Here is a 23,561-nt window from a genome sequence, read left to right on the forward strand (position 1 = left end):
TGAGAGCTAAAAACAGCTGTCTGAGCTCCTCTGCATTCACCACTGAGCTGGATTTAGCTTCTCCAACTCATCAGCAGTAATGAAGAATGAGAGCTACAGTACAGTTTATAATCTGCATGTCTGAAGTCAGATCTCTTTGTTTCAGTGCTCCGATCATTTACTGTGATGTTGTTGTTAAACTGACCAACTACCACCTGACTTGAGCTGATGACACACCTGGGAGCTGAATCCTGGATAAAGTGTTTACATGCTCCAGCTAGTATAACCAGGTTTCATCAGTGACCCATAAGTGGAATACCTCTAAACCCAGACTGTAACCAGGATGTATCTGCTCGTATAAACAGAGTTAAAGACATCAGTTTCACTACAAACCAGAGTGAGAAGAATCCCATTTTTAATATATGAAGCTGGAGCTTTAGTGGTGTCTGTCACTCACACAGGAGGGTTAGAGGCTTTTTCTTTCAGCAGCGCTCACATTAACAAACTCCAGCACATCCTCCTCCTCCACACCTCCCTCTAGGCACTCCCCAGTTCTAAAACACATCTCTGTTTAGTAACACTTTGGTTGTGTAGTATCACTCCAGATGACTGACAGTAACCAAGCCGTGAAGCGCCAGGACTGTGTGTTAAATGGGCAGAATGTGAGGGAGGCTGTTCGGCACAGTGGTGATAGCACAGGTCTGAATTTGTCACTTTCTCACTTCAGCTCACTACACACACACACACATGGATAAATATATGCATACAGTATGTGCTGTTGGTTCTTTCTCTGCTTTATCAGCAAGATAAGCCAAGACTGAGTGTGTGATTATTGGTGCAGTGGTGATGCATGATGTATGAGCCAGGAACATAGTGGTGGGGATCATGGCTCTGAACCCAGAATGCTTTGAACATAGTTGGTGCAGTTTGCGTCAGAAGTTCTCTCAGAGTCATGAGTCAGGCAAAATGGAGAACATTGATGTCTTACACATACTGCAGGATTCAGCTGGTCTGTGATTACTCTCCCCAGTAATTATTAATGTTCAGCGAGGATAAACATTCATAGATCCACTCATAACTCCAGATTATCTCATACTTCTCAGCTTGAGTGACTTTTCTGTCTGTATGAAAACTAATGCAGCTGATGCAGCATGATTTCCCATGGTTTACCAGAATGTAAAGATAAACAGAATAAACCCAGCAGGGACTACACTTTCTGTTTAGATCAGCCAAAGCATGATGGGAATCTTAAATCACAGGTCACCACTTTATCACAGAGACAAACAACCATTCACACTCATATTGTTGCCTGCAGGCAAATAAAGAACCTGGGTTCAAACCCAGAACCCTCTAGAACAATAGGAAGGAAGGTTTTACTTAGATTACATACATGATACATTTAGTGAAAAATAGTGGACATAAGAACACAACAAGGGAAGGTAAAGTCGTACAGAGCTGGGAGATAATTCAGTCATATCATCTATCAGCTTTGGTTTGGTCTCATCGGTGTAGTTTCCAGCTGCAGCAGCTGAAGAACCAGTTGTCAGGAGTTGGTGGAGACCAAAACAGAACTAGAAAGACTGGACTCTCTGTACCAGGGTGTTTCCATCAGGTATAACAGGCAACTCTTATTAATTTTCATAACAACTTCATCAGCTGATAATATGTTGTGTTTACAGCTTGTAAAACTAAAATACTCTGCGTTCACGTTTTAATGATTTTTCTCTGATGTACAGACACAGTGGACCACTGTTCATTACCATACAGTGTACTGTATATTGATATCAGGAAAATATTTTTATATCATGTTATTGATTTCAAACCGGGGCCACCTCCATTTCTCCCTGTAAGTGCTGTTAGCTGTAGCCACGTTTGGAGCGCGTCTTCCACCAATGAAATCACTTGGCTGAAACTACCCATTGTATAATGTGTCATATTATACTGTCCATAGCTTTATTGTCCCTTACAGTTGGCTCAGCAGCGGGTGCAGGGTGAGAGAGCAGATGCAGAGTGAGGACAGTTTTATTCCCCCTACCCTCTGGGAGATGGGGATATGGAGGGTTGCCAGGTTAATGTACTTGACCCAATGAAAGCCCAGAGCAGAGCCTATGAAAACCCCCTTCCAGGGAGGCCAGGAGCCGGCCTGATTTATGGCCTCTTTGCTGGATGGAGTTCAGTACCTGGGCCGCTGGCAGAGGCATCGACAACAGCAGCTTTAACTCTCCCTTCCCTTACACAGAGCAGTGAAGCCCAGCCCCAGACACGCCTCGTAGCTCACTGCTGAGCCACTGCTTCATCTACAGTTGGCTCACGTGCAGCCGGGGCTCCGCTCCTCCATTTTGGGGAGTGGAGATTTCCAGCACAGGGTTATATAATTTCAAATGGTGACAGTGACTGTACAGATTAAAGGGAGGGAGCTGACAGAAGAAAGTAATTAAAGGAATCGATGGTCTGTTAATTCACACAGTGCGACATATATGTTGGTATTGTCTGACCTATTTATTCTATTTTCAAACAGCTTGATGGAAAGTGGTAATGTGGGTTAAGTGTCCTTGCCTAAGGCTGCGTAACCTCCCGGCTGGTGCCATATTTCACAAAGTGGATATGAGTGCATAGTTTTACATTGTGAAAACTTGAATTGGCTCAGCCAAGTGGAAGCAATCTCTTTTTATTTCATCATCAAACCAGCAGAGTGACTCCTATTTGTGTGCATATACCACTGCATGTAGTGTATGTGTGAGGGAAGGTTGTACACCGACTAACATCTGTGGATCTTTGAATACTCCTTTGCCTGAGGTTCATCACTCTGAACAGATTATGCAGTGTCTGTGTTGCCATTTTGTCAACAAGGATTTGTCCTTTGTCCTATTCTCGTCCTTTTGTGTGTTATAGTATATTTCACTTTTTATGTGTAGAGTTTGACCTTTTGTAAAGGTCTGTGTCTTAAAGCTAATTCTGTTTTTACACTTTCTTTTCACTGTGTAAAGATTTTAAACAACATTGAGCTGAAGGTTTAATGAAAATGAACCTAATGTCTCTGTCACTGTCAACAGTCATGGATCCTCTCTGAATGTTCACACAGTAACATTTAAAACCAAACCAAGGACTAAGTCTGGTGGTGTTTGGTTTTGTACAGTAGTCGTGTAGTAAACATTTAGTCTTTTAACTGTTTCATACAAATTAAGTAAGTAACTGAAAAAGTAAACAGTGCTGTTGTTCTCAATAATTAAGATTTGTAATTTTTAATTCATCTTTTTATTTTGATTAAATTCTGTAAATTGGAGGTAGAGAACCAAACTAAACTTTGTAGTTTGTATGAATTTATATTGGAGAGTCTCATGGTCATGAGTCTAATTTCTTGGAACTGGTGGGATGTTGATTCACAGCATCATTATTATAAGACAGTTAATCAGTAAGAGTGAATGTGATGATGAAAATCCTGCGTCTTTGTCTCAGTGTCCCTGGAATTTGATCGTATTATTGATGTGGTAAAAATTCAAAACAAAAAAGGAAATGACCTGTGAGAGTTTTTAATGGTTTCAGTCAGATTAATGGAATTATGTTTACTCAACTTGAAAATATTTAGTGTGAATCATTGCCTTACTTTTTAAAGTGTAGCCAAGGTCACATTTTTTCAGTGTACAGCATTCCCAGGCTCTCCTGTGGTTGTTCATCTATACAGCAGCAGCAAGGTAAAAGAAAAGGACCAGTTTATGCAGACCTTGTAAAAGCCTGGCTTAAACCATATGTGAAATGACTGATGAATCCCAGTGAGATTTTACTTCATGATAAAACACTGTGGGCTGTGGTATGTACCTGCTAATTGTCTGATTTTGGTTTTTCATGGCAGCGCAATCCGCATCAGTCGGAAAGGATGGCATATGCTTCTCAACTTCTGTTTCCACACGGCTCTGACCTTCGCTGTGTTTGCCGGCGGCATCAATCGAATCAAATACCCCATCATCTGTCAAGCAGTAAGTGCATTCCCTTTTCATTCGTCCCACTCTCAAAGCTTTTCAGAAAATTGATTATGAATGTCTATTCAGGTGTTGCACTGAGTGCAGTATGTGGATGTAGAGTAGGCCAGCTTTATGTGTCTTTCACGCTCCAGCAGCATGTATGGTCTGGTCATTCTTTTACTTCAAGTGTTGGCACAATGAGCCCTGATGATTCAGGCTTTCTCATCATGACTGCATTCACTCTTTGTCTCTTTGTTGTCTGACTGTGCTCTCTTTTGTTGCCCAGGGTTAGTGGTGGGTGTTATGGCCCACGTCACATTTTGTGGATGTTTTACAAAGTGTCAGTATTTACATTTATTTCTTGTCATTTTAATCTTTTGCAAATGCTTTTTTTTCTCCCAGGAATTTCAGCTTTGCAGTAAATGTATCACAGTCGATTAACTGAAAGCTTTACATATATTAAGACATCTTTATTTGGAGGACTCATGCACACTGGGGATGGAGCCAGAACAAAAGGTTTGCAGTGGTAACACTAAGTGGTCAACAAAGGTTTGGTTGTGTTCCCACTCCTGGTAAAGACTGATAGTATGATGATGGCAAATGATAGTTTTAGTGCTCAGAGTTCTTCAAACGGAGTTCACGACTGTGGATGTACGACAGTCATGGTTCCCACAGGATGAATCCTACTGTTTGTGGTGGTCTCTCTGGATCATCATGATTGTTACTGACACACACCAGCTCCATCTTGTGAAGCATGCAGAGAGCCTTGTCGCTAAAGGTGGATTTCCTCACCCCTTTGCAATAAGCATGTGTTCACATGGGTGGTGCCTCCATCTCTGCAGTCACAGTTCTGAATGAGAGAGCGAGTCTCGTGGAGGGACATGGAGATTTGGGACGTCAGGATAGATTTGAAAACAGGACAGAGAAAAGCTTTGTTGCCTGCTGGCGCCTCACTCTTCTACTACTGCGGAAGGACATTAAATTATAGAAAATACAGAAGGTATATAATATTGTAAAGGATGTTTCATTGACAGAAACAGCCAAACCATTCTGAAGTGACAAATAAGAGACGGTGCATATGTTTGAGGAAGTTGAAACCTGTGTCAGGATAACAGCCGGTGTCAAAAAGAGAGTGAGAATATAAAAGTAATATGTTCCTTCTATGGTCCTGGTGGATTTCCTCTCCTGTTGATTGATAGCTGGACCTGTTAACGTGGTGAGCATGAAACACCAGCTGGAGCAGAGCATCAACCACTGTCAGATCACCTCAGCAGGCGGGAGAGGAGCATTTACTGTATGTAGCCACAAAGAGATTGATGTACAAGTCTTTCCTCCTTTTCACTCACCGTTTCCACTGCCTTCGCTCACTCCCTGTTTGTATCAGTGGGCCTGGTTCGCTCCCTTTATTGTGGGACTCAGCTGCCTCCTCTGCTGTCAAAGCGCTTTAGGTGGCCCCTTATTCCACAGGGTAAAGACTCCGCCTCTACATGCTGAAATGCAGCGCGTCATATTCCGTTCAACCAGCTTTGCCTGAGCTGCCTGGCAGGAGGCCCGCAGACAGGGACGTCTGTAAGAAGTCAGCACTGGTGTCGACGGTGACTGACACAAAACGGCTGGTGTTTGTTGTAAAATGCAGCTTCCCTCTCTCACCTGCTGTCTACCGTTTAACATCACATTCATACCTTTATCATATATATACAGTAACAATACAGGTCCTTACTCTGCTGACAGACATCAAGCACACACCTCTGACCCATAATATTGCTCTGCGAGCTACAGCAGCCCGCGAGCTAACAGCCAGAGTGGTTTTAAATGATGCACTGAATTAGTTAATCACCACAGTTCAGTTTTGATTGGATGAAGAGATGAGAAGAGGTTTAGACATACAAATACTAAAACTTGTACTGTATGTTGCCATCATGCTGGTATTGTCATTGTTACTGTTACTAGCTCTTTAATGCATCTTTACTTGCTTATTAGAACATGACAAACCTGTTATATTAACACTTCTAAATGAAGTTGGAGGCTGATCAGAAAGTGAGTTACTAATAAAATAGACCTGCTGATATAAGTGCTTGTTAAATGATTCTTCCGCTACAAAAATCCATCAAATGCAGTTGTTAATGTCAATCAGTTGTTACTCAGTGGGTATTCTCTCTTTCAGAGGGTGAATGTGAGGGTTATTCAGAGGGTTGTGGTAACTGATCTATAAAGCATCGATAAATGACAAATCATTTGTTTAAAGCAACATGGTGTTTCTATTTTACCTTAAACTCTCAGCTTCAGAGTCACTGTGATGGTTCAGTGTAACAGGTAGAACAGAGCCTCTGTCAAACACCTGTTGTTTCTCTGTGTAACTGTGGTTCCTCAGGTTGGATCTCCCTCTAACTCAGTGAGAGTCAGCAGCTGAAACTGCTGGAATCAGACCAGAGAGTTCAGAGTGAAGCTGAACTGGAGATCAGTTAAAAACCAGAGTCCATCTCTGAGATCCAGGAAACTGACGCAGATATCAAGAGTTAGAGTGAGTTTGTTTCAGCTGCAGCACTTCCTGCTCCAGGAGCAGAGGATCATGGGTAATATTACTGTTAGGTTGTGTTTCAGTTCAGTGAGTAGGACTACACAGTCAGAGCTCCTGACAACAGATTGATAGACTTTGCTTTCTGTACACGAAACCTGCTGAACCAGAGGCCAACAGAATGAATTCCCTCTGGAGACTGCAGGGGGCGCTGCTGCTCAGAAACGTTCCATTTTGTTGCTTTCATTTATTTGTTAACTAATAATTAATGAATCCATAGAAATCCTTCATAAAGTATCGCCTATTACAAACGTGGTGGTGCTCAGAAACTCATGCAGCGCTCTTCCTATCCAGCTCTGTCAGTGCAGGTGTTGTTGATGAAGCCGTGCGACTTTATTTGGCCCTGGTCTTGCTCTTTAACTTATTTAACATTCATTCATTTTATCTAATTTTATCCCGGGGCCTTTGAATAATTTTTGCTGCTCCTCCTTTAGCCAATCACTGCTAACAGGATAACTCTCCGCAGATTTGGGCAGGAGCCCAGATTGTGTGCTGTTCCACTGGGATCCAGTCAGGCCCCACCAGACGCAATTTGGGATAATTACAGGACTGCTTGAGGAGATGTGTGATCACACAACGTGCACACACACACACACACACACACGTTCAAATGCACACAAAGATACATGCAGTGCCTGCTGAGTTCACAGCACTCATCCCACCTCCCCTCTATGCACACACATATGCCCCCTTTCTCCCCTCCCAGGGGGACACATAAGTACATGCTCTCCCTCCGACAGAAGGAACTTCAAGGAGCTCTGAAACTAGCTTTGGCAGCTTTGCAGCACTTCAAGCATGCACTCCCCACCCAGCCCTCCTCCCTCACCATCCCCACCTGCATCCTATCCTATCCCCATCTTCCCGTTCTCTATCTGTATTCCTCTTTTTCAGTCTTGCACCGCCTCCCCGCCCCGTGGCTCTGTCGCTCTGCAGCATCCAATGTCTTTATGGCCTCAAAGTCAAAGTCATCTGTAATCTCTATTTCTAAATTTTCTTCCAACAAGGCTCGCTGTGTCATTGACTTGAGCAACACCCCAGCTGTCACATTACATCTTGTGTTGTCCTGTATGAAGCAGCAGAGCAACATACAGTGTGTCCCTGTTTCCCCTCACCTCAGCTCACCTCAGACCATCAACATTTGGATTACATGTTTCAGCTCAGTGAGTCTGACCCGCCTTAAATAAACTATTTATTTAGCAGAAAAAAACACGGCTAAGGATGTGACCTAGATCTGAGGTTACATCTGACAGCCAGCTTAAAGATGCTATACAGAGGATTTCCTCATTAGTGTGCCACTGTGAAATTAGTTGTGACGAGAGACGCTGGAAAAAGAAAGAAAGAAAGAAAGAAAAGGCTCTAGACAGTACAGTATCTGCAGTGATTTGCTTTGTACTTTCAATGGGTCCAATTTGAGTGTTCCTGAGCTCATTTGCCCACATGTAAAAAGCTTCCAGTAGACTGGTTACTTATGCATCAAAAACAGTAGGGAGCTGATATAATGAATACGCCCATAGTAGACAGCTTAGAGGGACTTTTGAATATAGCACTTTTAGCATATGCTAAACAATTCATCTGCTACTGTCACAAAGTACCACACTACACCGAATTCTAAATAAACTATTCAAGCAGCAAATGATTTGCAGAAAATAATTGTTACAATCTTTAAGTCAAGGTAGACACGGATGTCATCAGTAGTAGGTTCTGAAGCAGCAAGGTCAGGGAGAGTATTTTCCTCCAGGTCAGTAAACCCACAGCATTATTCTGTTCTGTACAGTCTGAGCTCTCTGCTGCTGTTTTCTGTGTTGTTTGTACCTTTTCACACAGCTGTACGTTGCCACTCTACACGCTGTGAGCTAATGTTGTACACCTGTTGGTAGAGTCTGCTAGCTTCTTCTGTCTGCATTTTCTTCTGATTAAAACACCACAGCATAAAATCTAAAAACATTGTGAGGAGACGTCGTAACAGCTCATTGTTAAACTTCACATTTTCTCCTCCCACTGAAGCTATAATAATGTTTATTTTCCTCTGACATTAAACACTGAGAGCATAGATTCATCAAAAGAAAATGATGATGATATTGGTTATTATGCTTTCCAATAAGAATGGTACTATAAAAAATCTATTCATTCTTAATGCACTAATCCGATTTAAAATCAAGCTTCATTCAGAGACCTAATGTTGTTTTTCCATCTTTAATACCAAGTGCATTCTGCTTTATTGCTCTGCCTTTGATTGATATTCAACTTGTTGTTTTTGCAGGAGATTAACTGCAGATAAAAGGTATAAAGTGTATTACTATAGATTAAGATAGGCTGTGAAACATAGAGGAGGTGGAGTTTTGTCAGGCTGCATACAGCTCCAACAGCCTGTTTGTAGTCTGACAGGTGAAACCAGGCACCAAAAAAGAAGTCCATGAAAGCGACTCAGATGAGTATTGGCAGTTTTATCAGATCAGATCTTAGTTGGGCGGTAAGAGTTTTAAAACGCGATGGCAACACGTTGAACTGAAGTTAAACACCTTGTCTTGATAATGCTATATTGGTATATACTATGTGATATTTGGGTAGATGAATGTCTCCCTCACGTCTTTAACTGACAGCTGACAGTGACTGTAGTCCTGTTGGAGTTTAATGTGTTTGTCGCTCTCAGTGCAGAAAGGTGCTCAGCAAACCTTGTGTGGTAACTCCTCATTATTTCTGCTTTTCACATGAAGTTCACAGTCTCTGTCTCTTCCTACTGATGATATCAGGATTGGACTTGTATTAATTATGACACCTGTGTCTCGTCTTCATCTTTGTCTTGTCACATCTGGTGCTATTTTACACCAATAACCATAAAGGGGCACTTACCTAAAGCACTGCAGAGCTAACTAGCTAACTCTGACTGACAGCTTGACTGTGTGTTGTCATGGAGTGTGTGTGTGTGTAGGCTGTAAATGCTGCGTGTTGCTACAGAGAGATCACCACATGCTAACATTAGCTTGTTCCTCATTCTGTGTCAGTGACCTTGCACAAATGCTAAATAAGTAGCATCTCTGTTTGTTTGTCAAAATTTCATGAGTCTAAATCAAACAGGTTTTTTTCTGGGTGTTTTTTATTCCAGCGTCGTTGACAGCTAAGAGTGAGTTTGAGGTGGCAGACGCTGTGGCGTTTTGATGCCGACACATTGATCAGGTTTTCTGGGGCTGTTTCCAGCGCCTGTTTTGTTAACTGTGTGATCATTGTGCTGCTCACTGATCCGATCACTCACTGATTTGATGTATTTAGCCAGATTCCCTACTAACAAAGGCACATCAGGTGAAAGCACACAGCAGATATGAAGATAAAATACTGGAATAGGGACTGTGTTAAACAGATTGTCCTGATCATATCCATGTGATAATTAATCACAGGTCTTATCTAAACACACCTCACCCATTTAGCCCTCAGTTTCTCTCCGGTATCATGTCTGTGAATGATTCAGGTTCAACCAGGAAAGCCTGAAAGACTGGGTTAAACATGTTACTGATATGTTAGTGCTGTACATGTCTGACTGACGTGCAGACGGCTGCGCTGTCGTATTTATTTATCCTGGGCATAAATCAGCCTATTATGATCAGTGTGTGCTCCCCTACCTTTACCATAGCCTTAATTTGAGAACCCCTCCTCTCCCCTTATTTCCATATTACAAACACACTTCCTCTCTGTCTGTTCTTGGCACTAATGAAGCTCTGTAGTGTTCAGACTCTGCAGCAGTGATTGACTTACCACCCGCTCTCTGCTCTCTATAAGCAGCTCAAGGACACTTCCAATTAGCATCTGGACTCTGGTACACTCGCTTCAGTCCCTTGGCCTACCAGGCTGCAGAGAAACCATTTGATTGGGTACCTCAGAACAGATTGACCAGGTGGAGAAGACTGAGCGCATTTTAATTTTCTCCCTCCTTTCTTTCTCTCTCTCTCTCTCTCTTTTCCCTCTTCTCTCTGCTGTCTTTCTATGAGCTGGCAAAGCCTTTAAACAAAGTTAGATCAGTTCCCTTATTCAAACATAATTCATGAATATTAAAACGAGGAGGAAGGGAGATATGTATACAGTGCATTTTGGAAAACAATCACGCGCTGATAGTTGTCAACGTGACTATCATTTATATTCAGATTTGTTATTCACAGTGCACACATCGTGTCCTCTAACTCAACTGATAAGGAGCTGCTCAGTATCCACCAGTATAACCTCACTATAATGCTCTTATCCTAGACAACCTTGATGATTCAATAGCACTTTTTGAACCTGTCGACTATTGTCTTTTAGTGCAGGATAAGACAAAGCAGTCAGGTCTTGAAGGAAAACGTCTGTGGTAACACCCTTGGAGTGACATTGATGATGTTTTTGAGAGAGGAGTGGCAGCTCCTCCTGAACATATTTTCTTTGAGTTACAGGAGTATAATCAGGTCTGACATTTTTCAGAGACACACCGTACTGTATACATTAGCAAAAGTTCATAAAAGTCAAATAAATAACTTGACGTACCCTCTGTCACCCCACCGCAGGTCGGGGTCGTGCTGCACTACTCGTCTCTGTCGACCATGCTGTGGCTCGGGGTGACGGCGAGGAACATTTACAAACAGGTGACCAAGAAGCCTCCGCAGAGCCAAGATGGCGACCCACCTCCGCCCCCTAAACAGCCGCTGTTGAGGTAAGCACAAATGTCCCTGGAGCCCTCCTGAACCCTGACTGCATGTACACGGAAAAATACGGAAAAAACTCTGTATGTATTTTGTGTGTGTGTGTGTGTGTTTTTGATCTTTTCTGCACTGTCACTGCTGCTTCCTGTGTGTGTATCTTCGGAGGCCGAGGACTGGTTCACTGCACAGTTATTTGTGTGTGTCAGTACATGACCTGACTGAGACTGAGACGTATGTAGAAGTCTCATACAATCACTGACCAGCAGCTTGTATTTATTCTCAGCAGCAGTGGGAAAAGTATTCACATCCTCAGGTGAAAACACCAACAGTTTAATATAGAAGTATTAGCAGCAAAATGAATTGAAGTGTCAAAATTCAGCAGGAAAATGTTCTCTGTGACTAATATATTATTACATATGACAATCATTAAACTGTTGATGTATCATTAGCCCCTTTTACAGAGATCACACTATAATGGCTTTAAGAAAACACCCTGAACACTGAATCACAAAAAGCCTCTATGACTTCCTCTGCTGCCGGCATAAAGGTGGGACAACAGTGAGGTCCCCGCTCCACCTTCATACCCTCTCTGCAGAGCAGCCAGGCGGAATAACGGCACAATATTCCCACCTTGAGTGGGCTGTGTAAACGGAGCTCGTGTCTAAGCAGCCTGTTACTGCTGTGGCTGGTCAAGGTTAAGCTGGTTTTTACTACTTTACATCCAGTTTGGTAGAAGGGTCAGACCTGGACTGTGGTGAGGATGATATATCAGCTAGGAGGAAAAAACAAAGCTGTCTTTGTTCATTTTCTTTGGACTTCATTGCTTTGTTAAATATTGGACAGTTTTACCTCCTTTGTCCCTCAAACTTTATTTAAATGAAGCCTCCTGAGACGTTTAATCACTGAAACATGACGAGGCCACAGTGAGACACTGCTTTTTCTAGAGGGTCACGAGCCAAAAAGATTGAAACCATATACTTGGAAAACATTCCTGTATCTATCATATATTATTTAAAATCTTCGTCTTACGTACGTAAGTATAAAGTAGCTTGAAATAAAATGAATCTAAATTGAACACACACACATTTATTCAAGTACTGTACTTGAATAACTACACTGATTTGAAGTTTCTTGTAAATTTTGCTGAATAAAACTGATCACCTTCTTTTCTCTGATTACCCATCTGAAGATCTGAAGTGAAGTGTGTGTTGAGTCGTATGTGTTTGTCAGGTTACCTTGTGCTTCTCTCACCTGTGTGTGCAGAGGTGTGTGTACTCCACTGTGTGTTTGAGCATATGCATATTTGTGTCTCTGTTGATTTATGCCAGTTTCTGTATTTTCCTCAGGTGTTTTCTGGCTCGTGTTTCCTTCAGAGAGCAACAATAGCTTTACACAGATGAGTTATTGCATCGTTTATCTGCAGAGACATCCACAGCTGGTTTGCATTCTCTCAAGCCTCTGGCTTTGTTCACTCTACAGTGACACAGCAGTCAGGTCCTCCTGTTGTCCTCCTGCTCGGCTCTCCTCATGGATATCTCTTCCTCATGTTAAGAAATTGAGTTTTTTAATCTGAGTCACTGTCCGACCACAAGGGAAGGCGTTCAGGGTTTGAACAGTAATGATTCACTTAATGTGAAAATGAGGCTGATAAATGCCGGAGATTAGTGGAGTCGAGTGAATTCCTTTAAATCAGTCAGATTTCGGAGCTGAGGTCTGTGTAGCTCAGAGTCTGCTGTTAGAGGTGACTGACATTCTGCTGCTTAGCAACAATAACTCTGACAGAGGGAGGTAATGAGCATTTGTCGAGGGTCTCTGTGTCTGATCAGTCAGTTCATCAGTACCACTAACTCATCAATACCACTCAGTGGTGTTTTCCCTTCTGTCTCCGCTGGTCATCCAACTGTTTCTGGATCCTCATAAAGTTTAAAAACAGTTTAAGTGAAGTGATTTAAATGAGGCAACAGCTGGGTCAGAGGGCGCCGTAGAGGACTGACGAGCAGCTGTTTTAATCTCATCAGCATTACAACCATCACCATTAGGCTCGAGCCCAGTGAATCCCAACCAGTACGGGGTACGGGGGGGTGGTATGATCGAGTATCTCTGCTAATTTGAAAAAACAGACATTAGGACTTGATTAAAAAAACACGTCCTCATGTTATGTTCAGGAGGAGAGTTTAATAAACATCCAGTAGGATTACGGATTGTCACAGTGAGCAGTAAGATACGACTGACTGACATGAAACCTAGTTAGGTTAAAGTAATGAATACTGCGAGTGAAATAGTTACAGGGTTTTCCACCAGTGATGACCATTCAACAGATTTTTTTCCAACACAGAAAAAATCAGTGTTTCTCTGACGAGGACATCAGGAGCAGCTCAGATTATTTCTCTGATTACTTATGATCCAGACGTTTGATGACTAAAATCCTTCTTTAGGTTAAAAGTTACAGATGTAGGTTTATAAAACTAAAGGTTAAGGTAAGCTAAAGGTTTTTTATGACCAACCATCCAGCCACCAGCCATCGCTTATAGAAAACTGGATAAACCATTAAAACAGCAGTACAGCAGTACAGACCAACCTAAATCAAGTGAAATGAGCTCATGTGAAACCTGACAGTGCTGCAGAAGAAGAACTTGAGCTCATCTGTCGGGGATGCAGGTCAGAGAGGTTTGGAACTGACGCTCTAACCTGACGATGTGTCTTTTTTCTAGTTAATATTGTGAAGCCTCAGATTTTACAGTTTTCCCACAGGTATAGCTACACATTCTTGGATCTGCAGTAAATGTTTTGGCTCAGTTATTCTGTTTGAGACTTGGTAAGAAGAATGACTGTCAGGAGGAGGAGGAGGAGGAAGGACGAAGAGGTGAACAACCCGTTACTATGGCATCACCCCAATGTTAGAACTAATTACCTCAGTTAGGCAGGAGGCTGCTGAGCCCGGAGCTTTATCACCAATCTAAATGTATTTAGCCGTTTGACCCGTTTAATTTCTATCTGCACAGACGAACACGTCAGATTGAATCTCTGCTTTTTGTGATTTTTCTTTCTCGGTTTCATTCCTTTTCTGCTTACTCACGACATCTGGCGTGTTTAAGAGGATCAGCTTTTGGACACATGCAGTGCTCTTCCTCTGCGGTGAGAAGGTGCTGCGTGAGCTCTTCTGCACATCGCAACTGTGCTGCAGAGCCCAACTCCAGAAGCTTCTCGGAGAAATCCTGTTAGGGGGGGAAGGTTTGAGAGCAGGGATGAGGAGGCAAACCGAGGGTGCACCTGGAACAAACACCTGTTTGTCATTTAATCTTGTATTCAGTTTTACAGAACTCTTAAAGCTGTTGGAGAATATCAAGTGCTGTTTCAGTTGTTTGAATTTTCTTGAACTTTGTGAAATGGTGGATGAACCTACACATGAAAAGTATTTAAACAAGTGGAGCTGCACTGGAAATGAACCCTGGAATATGTGACTTTCTTTCTGTGGGCTGTTTGAGTGGATTATTGTGATGTGGCGCTCACATGAACATTTATCACCTGTACCACCTGAAACCAGTATCTATAAAAATCTATAAATGAGCAGTATCATGTGTCTGACATTATTAAAACTGGAATCTGCTCAATAATGTATTCCCGAGGAGTCACTGAGGATAAAGTCCCCATCAGATAAGGATCCCCTCAACCTATAAGCAGCACTTTCCTTGCAAAGCAAATCCTCAGACACCTGCGTGATTGGGGGGTTTTAATATGGAATGTTCTTGAGGCTCTCCCATCATGCACTGCTTGTGAATGAGATAATTTGTCTGGGGGCAGGCAGAGGGATCGTGTGGCGCAGCAGTCAAGTTGATCCACAGTGATTGACTGTAATGCTCCCCGTCAGACAGGCTCATGCAATGAGACTTAGCAGCTGGAGACAAATCAATTTCTCCTCTGAGCACCCGCGCCCTCCCCCCTCCCAGCAGCCAACCTATTCCTCCTCATCTACCTCTTTTCCTGTCCCTCGGCTGCTGACAGCATCTGATGGCGGATCCAGCCGACCATCACACTGACCTTCGTCAGAAATCTGCTTCGCAGTGTTGGACCACACACGTTTAACACCTCTGCTTCTGCTATTAACTGACAGTCATCTGGTGTGATGGGTGAAAATCATTACTCTAAAGCAACACTTCACTGTGAGAGAACACTCTCCTCTCTAGTGCAGAATCTCCAACATCTGTTAAACATCACCAGAAGCATTTCTTTCCAGATTTCAGTATTATTAACTGCGGACAGACAAATTCTCATGTGAAGAAATACAGTTGAGGAAACAGAATAAAATGATACCACAAGCACAGCTTTTTCTGGATGTAGATGTTTTATAAGACCAGGCATTTAAAGCAGAAATGGCTGACCATGCATCAACTATGAGATATGTGTATTCAAAAAGGAAAATGAAGTAGAATATCTCTCTAAAATCATAAAAGGCTCATCACCTCTGAAACTGTACTAGACTGGCACATGAAATAATTCATCATTGTAGGAAATACACATCGCTTTCTTGCAGAGTCAGATGAGATTTGAATATGAGGCTACAGCTCACAGCCAGTTTACTTAGCTTAGGCCAGCGATTGGATGGATATGTGGAAACAGCTACCATGGCTCTGTCCACAGGGAAACAGTATTTGCCTGACCAAGAAAGAGTCCAGCACATGTCTGCCCTGCTCCATAACCTGACATTTTTACAGATCAGTGAGCTTTAGAAGGTCTGGTGGGTGAATTCTGTTGCCTTCAGACAGAGCTGAGCAAGCTAAGCTAAGCTAACCAGCCACTGGAGCTAGTTTCATATAGTAGGTAACAGCTCGCAGCAAGTAAAATGTTAAAGTAAAAAATAAACTCACTGTTCATTAAAGAGCATTCAGACATGCAGGTTTCAGTGAATACATACATTTCTAATGCATAGTCCAGTTTTACCCAGAAGCCTTTGCCCTGTTCTGGAGCTATATGACCATCAGTTGTCCCTAGCTGTGCTATGTATATCCTGGAGCAGGTCCAAAGGGAGGACAGTGCACAGTCACAAAACAGAGGACAGTGCATAAGCAGAGGAACAAGGATGGGAGGGGAGTCAGTGTAGCTGCTGGCTAAAAGGCACTTCAGGGTCTATTTATATCAGATGATTACTGTTCCTAAACTCACTCAAAAGCACAACTCTGCACACGCAGCCATTTTGTTTGAGTTTGAAGGCCTTCTTTAATAGAATGGCCAACAAAAAATGAGTGTGTGTGTGCAAGGTTTGTGTGTTTGTGATGGAAAGGGTTTTTAATGTGTTGGAGCTTCTTGTATAAGAACAGGAGCACGTTCACTGTAATTTGATCATGCTAGGCATTTCTTGTGCGTATGCTACATGTGTTTTCTTGGGCCTGTAAGGAGCACAGGAGGCTCTCGTAGACGGGATAAAGGGGAATGAGAGTTATAGAGCGCAGGGTGCTTTAACATCCACTAGTTCTTCTCATTTATGCTTATCTGGCTGACGGGTGTGTAAATGGCTTTCTGTTGGAGCAGGGTCCCCCGAGGGAACTGTTCCACTCAGAGACAGTGACAGGCCTGTAATGCCGCCGCTCCCACCCCCTCCCCCTCTCCTCGCCTCCTCTCCAACCACCCGCCCACCCCTCACCAACCAGCCCAGACAAACATCTTGATTGTAATTGAATTTTTTGGACGGCTGCTGTGTGACGGAGGACAGATTGGGAGAGAGAGAGAGAGAGAATGGATAGAAGGGAGGAAACTGAGGATGAAGATGGAGGAAGATGGAGTGGTGGAAAGGTTAGAGTGCTGACAGAGGTTGAGATTGAACAGGAAGGAAGAGGAAATAGCAAAGTGTTTTATAGGAAAGTGGATGACAGTGCAGAGACAGAGGACAAGGGCAGTGCAGAGAGGGAGCTGCTGAGGATTAGCTTTCTCTGCTCATTGAATTCTTGAAGCTCATCATGTATGTGCTGTGACGCCTGTTTCCCAGCAAACATCACAGTATCTTCCCTCAGGAAACTGCCAATGTTGCACAATGTAAACAGAACTCAGTGTTGTAGTATCCCTGCAGGTATGGAGGGGATACTGCAGTGTTGTAAAGATCATCATTAATATTGTTATTGTTTGTCTCTGATCTTATGTAACCTTCATTTAACCAGGTAATCTCACTGACATCAGAGTCTCCTCTGCAGCAGAGACCTGGCTTCACGTCCTGATGCACAGCCGCCACCACATGGGCTTAATTGCATCCTGTGGGTGCACAACACAACCGTGATGCCCACACAAGCACATAGTTAAAAGCATATGTGCATCACTGCCTTACGGCTGTGTTCACACAGCAGCAGGGAAAAAATGCAGCCCCTTAGTCATTACAGTTGGAGCACAGCAGGGGAGCCGTCACAGAGGGCTCAGACCAAAAACACACAGACTCGTCTGACGAAAAAAGGTGAAATTGACTCAACTTTTGCTGCAACTTCATCCAGCAGGTTCCTGGTTGATTGCTTTGTACAGAGATTGTCATATTTCTTATATTCTGCCGACTGTTGCTGTTGGATCTACAGTAGTACTCGAACCAACCTTCCTACATTATATCTTACGACAGCACAGTTTATGTTGTTTAAATGCAGCTCGACTGTGTTCTGTTTGGAAGGAGGAGGTCATTACTTTTCACTCCGCTCCAGCCTACGTGAAAATGTCGGTTGTTCCAGAGACCTGCGCTCTGCTTGGTATGAGGAGAATAATCCTAACGAACCTGAGCTTTTACCAGTGTGTTCAAACTGAACTGAATGTTACTGTCCACCTCTGCTCAGGTTTCTTTTCACGTCTCCCGTGTTGTTACTAACAGCAGATGCTGTAAATGAGTCCTGACAAGTGTTTACATCGACAGGAAACAGATTTGTTTTCATAGCAAAATTTACACATTGGTTTGTAGCAAAGAAAACAAACTGTTGGTGTGATCGCACCCATAGAGAGTGATCACAAACAAGAGAAGAGAAAAAAGCTCCAAACTTCAGATTTTTTGGGTCATGTTTGAGGAGGATGTCTGTCAGCACAGCCTCGTGTCTGTTCCTCAGTGTCATGGTTTTTATTTTGGGGTCAGAGCTTCACTCACTACACAAGCCTGTAATCTTATCTGTCACTCTGTCTGTCTGCATCTTGTGGTTATTATCTGTCTCTTGTGTGTCTAATACTATTTCTCAGTCATATTTTGACAGTGTGCTGCTGTAATCCAGATGTGAGATACAGGATTTAGAAATGCCCTTTCACGCCAAACGTTCTTATCCTTTCTTCTTCTCCCTGCCTCTGTTTGTCCCTCTCTCACCTCACAGATTTTATTTAGTCAGTGGTGGAGTGCCCCTCATCATCTGCGGGGTCACGGCAGCCGTCAATATAGACAACTATGGCAGCGGGGAGCAAGCGCCGTAGTAAGTCCTCGATTTGCTTCTTCTGCTCTCAAGGTTAAATTTCACCCTCTGCTGCACCATTTTCTACACCTCAACAGAGCACTGCCCTCATTAGGTTATTCATTGTTTCCAAGCCTTCAATAGATTAAAACAAAACTAATTTGCATGTGTGTGTACACAGACAACACACACACACCTCCACCATTACACTCTGATTTTCCTTTGCTGGATGTGTTTTTTCTTTGTTGAGCAGCAGCTCAGATGTTGTGGTTATATTCAGGCCGTGTGTGTGTGTGTGTGTGTGTCACTGGATACATGTTAAAATGAATAGTAGAGGTTGTATATTCAGCTGAAGTACTGACGTACTGTTGATGTGTGTTGCAGCTGTTGGATGGCGTGGGAGCCCAGCCTGGGGGCCTTCTTTGGCCCCGTGGCCTTCATCGTCCTGGTGACATGCGTCTACTTCCTCTGTACCTTCATCCAGCTGCGGCGACACCCAGAAAAGAAGTATGAGCTGAAGCAGCTGACGGAGGAGCAGCAGAGACTGGCCGCCGTCGACGTGCCGACCCACTGTCATCAGGGAGCCGAGCCCGGGGCCATGGCGGCTCCACCCGGCGGGAGCCACTGCCCCGCCGGCTGCCCAGGCGTTCCCATCAACCCCGCGCTGCTGGCCAACGAGCATTCCTTCAAGGCTCAGCTAAGAACGGCGGCCTTCACCCTTTTCCTGTTCTTGGCCACCTGGACTTTCGGTGCACTGGCCGTGTCGCAGGGCCACTTCTTGGATATGATCTTCAGCTGCCTCTACGGTGCCTTCTCCGTCACCCTTGGCCTCTTCATCCTCATCCATCATTGTGCCAAGCGTGATGATGTCTGGCATTGCTGGTGTTCCTGTTGTCCCGGACGGCGAGCCAACGCCTGCTCTGGTGCCCATGGGCCCGCTCAAGCGCGGCCCAAGGTCAACGTGAACGGAGATACCCCCGGGCACGGCCACGGTCACAGCCACTGCCACCATGACTCACCGTGTCAGAGTAAAGCTCTGATGAGCTGCAGTCATGGCAGTTTAGGTCACTGTAAACACGCCGCCCTTCCGTCCTCGCAAAACCACGTGACGTGCCTGGCGCCGGTGACGCCGTGCTGCGCCGCCCTGCATAGCCAGCAGCTGATGGAAGAGGAACCCGCGGCAACTCACGTACTGCTGCATGCTGACCCCGAGGGTTACAGGCCAGGGATCCAGTTGCACCCCTGCCTAAAGAGCAGCACCAGGACTAAAGGCCGTCACTTCAGCCGCCGGGCCGGGGCCGGCGCCTGCGGGGCAGGGGGTGAGAGGGAGTACGCCTATCACATCCCCTCCAGCGTGGACGGAGGCAGCGTGCACAGCTCACACACTGACAGCCCCCACAGCACACATGAGCGTCACGCCCACATCTGTCCACATCTGGCCCACGAAGGCCACCACGACGGGCACCACACATGCCACGCTGCTGCAGCCACCACGCACGAGGCCCTGGCGTGCCATAATCCCTGCCACAGGCACATCTGCTGTGCCAAGGCAGACCTCCTCCCCTCTCTGTGCCCGGCAGAGGCAGGCGACACGGGCGTCTTCCTGTGTGGCTGCGGCAAAGTGGCCGAGGAGGACCCGCTGGCATCACATCACCAACTGGAGATGCACGCCCCGCGCAGACAATCCTACCCCCAGAACCCGCCCAATCAGAATGGGATTCTAAAAGGGGGCCTGCACGAAGGACTCCTGTACACCTCGGACAGCACAGGGAATATACGCACTGGACCCTGGAAGAATGAAACTACTGTGTAGTGTGGGAAGGAGGAACAGGGGAGATCGGCAGCGCCCCTGCCTCGTCCCGCCAAAAATAAACCCTCGCCTCCCTTTCTAGAATAAAAAAAAAGAATTGAATAACATTTTAAACATCACAATCAGCGTGGGATATTTTTATTTCAATGTCCTCATGTTTTTATGTGTGCTGTTTTACTGTACAGAAATCTGATATCATGTAAATGCTCCCTGTAGAGCATCCACAGAACAGAATCTACTCCATCCAGAAGAATTTGTGAAATATGTGTCACATCATATCATCAGATGTAATTGAAGGTATTTCCATTGTTCCATATTACTACAGATCTCTCTCTATATATATACAAGAAAATGAATGGTTGTATGTATGAATATGTGTGTGTTAGTGCTCAAAGGCGACACGCTGCAAGATTTTTTTACACTTTGAATCTGAATCCATCAAATAGTCTACGATGACAGTGAACCTCCAGTACTTTAAAGAACTCCTGGCATCCATGTTTTAGACGACTAAACCAGCAATTTTAGACTTCATGGGTATTTTTGCCATTCAGTCAAGCAACTGTGAATATCTACTAGAGATTTTCTAAATAATATACAAAGATACTGTCGCTTGCCAGAGATGTGTGGATGCCAGTTAAGTTGTGAAAATTCAAAGCAACAGAAAAAGAGAAGTGAAATTCAGCATCCTCTTCCAGGTTGGTATTGATCGTGCTGTCTGTATGATGTCTTCACTGTTGTGTTTCTTTTTTCTGGGGAGAAGTAAATAACGACAGCGTCAACAGCAACAGCGTGGCCATTGTGAATAGAGAGTTGGTGTCACTGAGTCACTGGATCCAGTGCGATTTTCATTAACACTGTGTCACATAGAGCCGGGTCCTCACAGCCAGTTCATTGCCAAACCAGTGTGCAGGTTTTTATCCTCTGCAGCTCAGCTCGCACACGCTACACGTGACATTATGAGCATATGATTCTTTGTAAAATCAAACATTTTGGTGTGAATGTGATTATAGAAGAAACAACAAGCTGCTTAAACGTCACTCTGGGAAACCTGCCTGTGACCGATATCCTATTATTTCCCCTCTCAATAAAAACTAATAAAACATTTCAGCCAACGTCACCCTCCACCAGCTAAAACCACAAAATGACACATGGCAGAAATCAGTGCAAACACAGTCCCTTTATATTTAATTAATTTTTTATTTTGTCTCATTAAATGACCCAAAGCATGCATGCCTTGTCATATGTAGCTCTGTGCTATATTCTAACAGTGTAAATGAATAACATGAACATATTATTTGCCTTGACCTGATAAAACTGCTGCAGCTTGCCATGTATCATTTTTGTCACACTCTTGGATTAAGCCTAGTTCCCAACAAATACTGTTCTATTTCCCACCGGTAATCTCCATTTAACAAGACTTTAAGCTGAGGTTTATCCCAGAATCCAGTTCAGAAAACACTCCTGGTTCCGCTGTTGTAGATAACTTGTGTCAGAGAGGCAAAGGTTGAAGTATGGATCTTTGTTTTTTTTGTTTTTTTTTGGTAACCATGAAGGTCACATTCTCTTTGAAGAACTGCCAGTCCAAAGAGAAGGAAAAAGAGTCTGTGTATTGGTTGAGAAGCAGCAGTTTGTTTTCTGAATGATGATATTGAGTATGATACTCAGACAAAACCTGTCATACATTTCGTCAGAAAAGCCAAACTTTTAAAAAAAAGTAAACCCAAGCAGCGCTTCTAATCTCACAGCAACCCCTGCTCTAACTACAGCACCTCAGCATGCACACCATCTCTTTATCCATCTCGTGCACTCTTGTCTGTGTATATAGAATTGGTTTCTGATGAATTATTTTCTATGAGATTTAAAGATATTTAAGAATAAAATAAGTCTATATGTAAAGAAAGTTGTATGGGAAAAAACTGACCTCTCAATGTTAATACTCAGTATCTGAGTTTAGAAACGTCTGTTTTGTTTTTAAATGCCTTTTTCTGTTGCAGTTTTAGTTGACTTCATAAAGTATGCAGACTCGCCATGTGTTGTCAGACTTATCCTGTCATATCAGAAGTAGAAATGCACTACACATAACAACGTTTGGCCTGCCAGGAGAGGATCTGTCACTTACAGTATGTTTATCATAGAAATGTTTGTTCAGACAGAAAGATTTGAGTTTAAAAAAGTGACTTCTACAGAGAAAAGAGAAATATTAATGTGACACTTCCTTCATTTAGATGGCAGGCTTTGAATAGTGAAAGGAGGCCCTGGCAGACATCAAAGATGATGCATGAACCTCATAGCTTTGCACAGGGCCAGTGGAGTTATTTCCAGGGTCTGGGACTAAATGGGATATTATGGGCCCAACTTATGAGTTCTAAAGCAGCGGCCCACAGTTGATCACACTACACGGGCTCCTGTGAGCCGCCCTGGATGCTGGCAGTCAGTGGCCCTGGCTTTAAAGTTATTGGAAAGGGATTTGTAACAGTATCACAACAAAACATTTGAAATCAGCCTCTCCTGCAAAACCCACATTAAACCAACAGAACATTGGTCTAGGTTAATTGCTGTACAACATGTGTATTTGCTGGTGGTGTGTCTTAGGAGCAGCCTGAGCTTTTCAGTGTCTGTGAGAGACGATGTGTTTGGTATCATAGGCCACCATAGGCCACCTTTTCTGCTGTCATCAGTAGCAGATGTACTGCCCTAAACGAGCTTGCTGACTTAGTTTCGGCTCACCAGACGGCTGCTGGAATATTCACCTGTGGTACTGTGACAAAACCTAAAGCCAGTTTTCACTTTTTTCTACATTGACACAGATTCCAATAAATGTATTTTTTCACCATGCAACGGATGAGAGCATCTTTGGCTTGTGTTTGTTTGTGCGCCACGTGTGTGCGTAAGCAGAGAGTGCGTTTAACTTATATGACGATGGATGTGAGTGAAAGAAAAAGCCTGTTTTTTTTTCTCCGTTCACGCTGTACTGTGTTTATTTCCTCTGACAGCATGATGGAGATTGAGATGTCTTACGGAGCCACCACAGGGGAGGAATTCAAATGATAGCAGGCTTGACTGACGCTGTGTGTTTGTGTGTTTGTGTGTGTGTGCCCACACCTTGTACACATACATGCACATGTGCACTCGTCATCCAGGAAATGAGACAGTGCATCACAAATCACACCCAGGTTTGACAGG

At 43.7% G+C, this 23,561-nt stretch overlaps 1 protein-coding gene across 1 annotated transcript in view; it reads left to right on the top strand.

Moving 5' to 3' along the window:
* LOC108890399 (adhesion G protein-coupled receptor A3) overlaps positions 1-23,220 on the top strand; it is a 131,796-nt gene extending 108,576 nt beyond the window's left edge. Inside the window, 4 exon segments of the mRNA XM_051076685.1 lie at positions 3,830-3,953; positions 11,040-11,185; positions 18,494-18,589; positions 18,953-23,220. Of these exon segments, the coding sequence (XP_050932642.1) occupies positions 3,830-3,953; positions 11,040-11,185; positions 18,494-18,589; positions 18,953-20,381 (1,795 nt within the window). The 3' untranslated portion in view covers positions 20,382-23,220.
* The last annotated feature ends 341 nt before the right edge of the window (positions 23,221-23,561 follow it).

This window comes from Lates calcarifer, linkage group LG16_LG22 (assembly GCF_001640805.2).
Source record: "Lates calcarifer isolate ASB-BC8 linkage group LG16_LG22, TLL_Latcal_v3, whole genome shotgun sequence".
In the NCBI taxonomy this organism is placed as follows: Eukaryota; Metazoa; Chordata; class Actinopteri; family Centropomidae; genus Lates; species Lates calcarifer.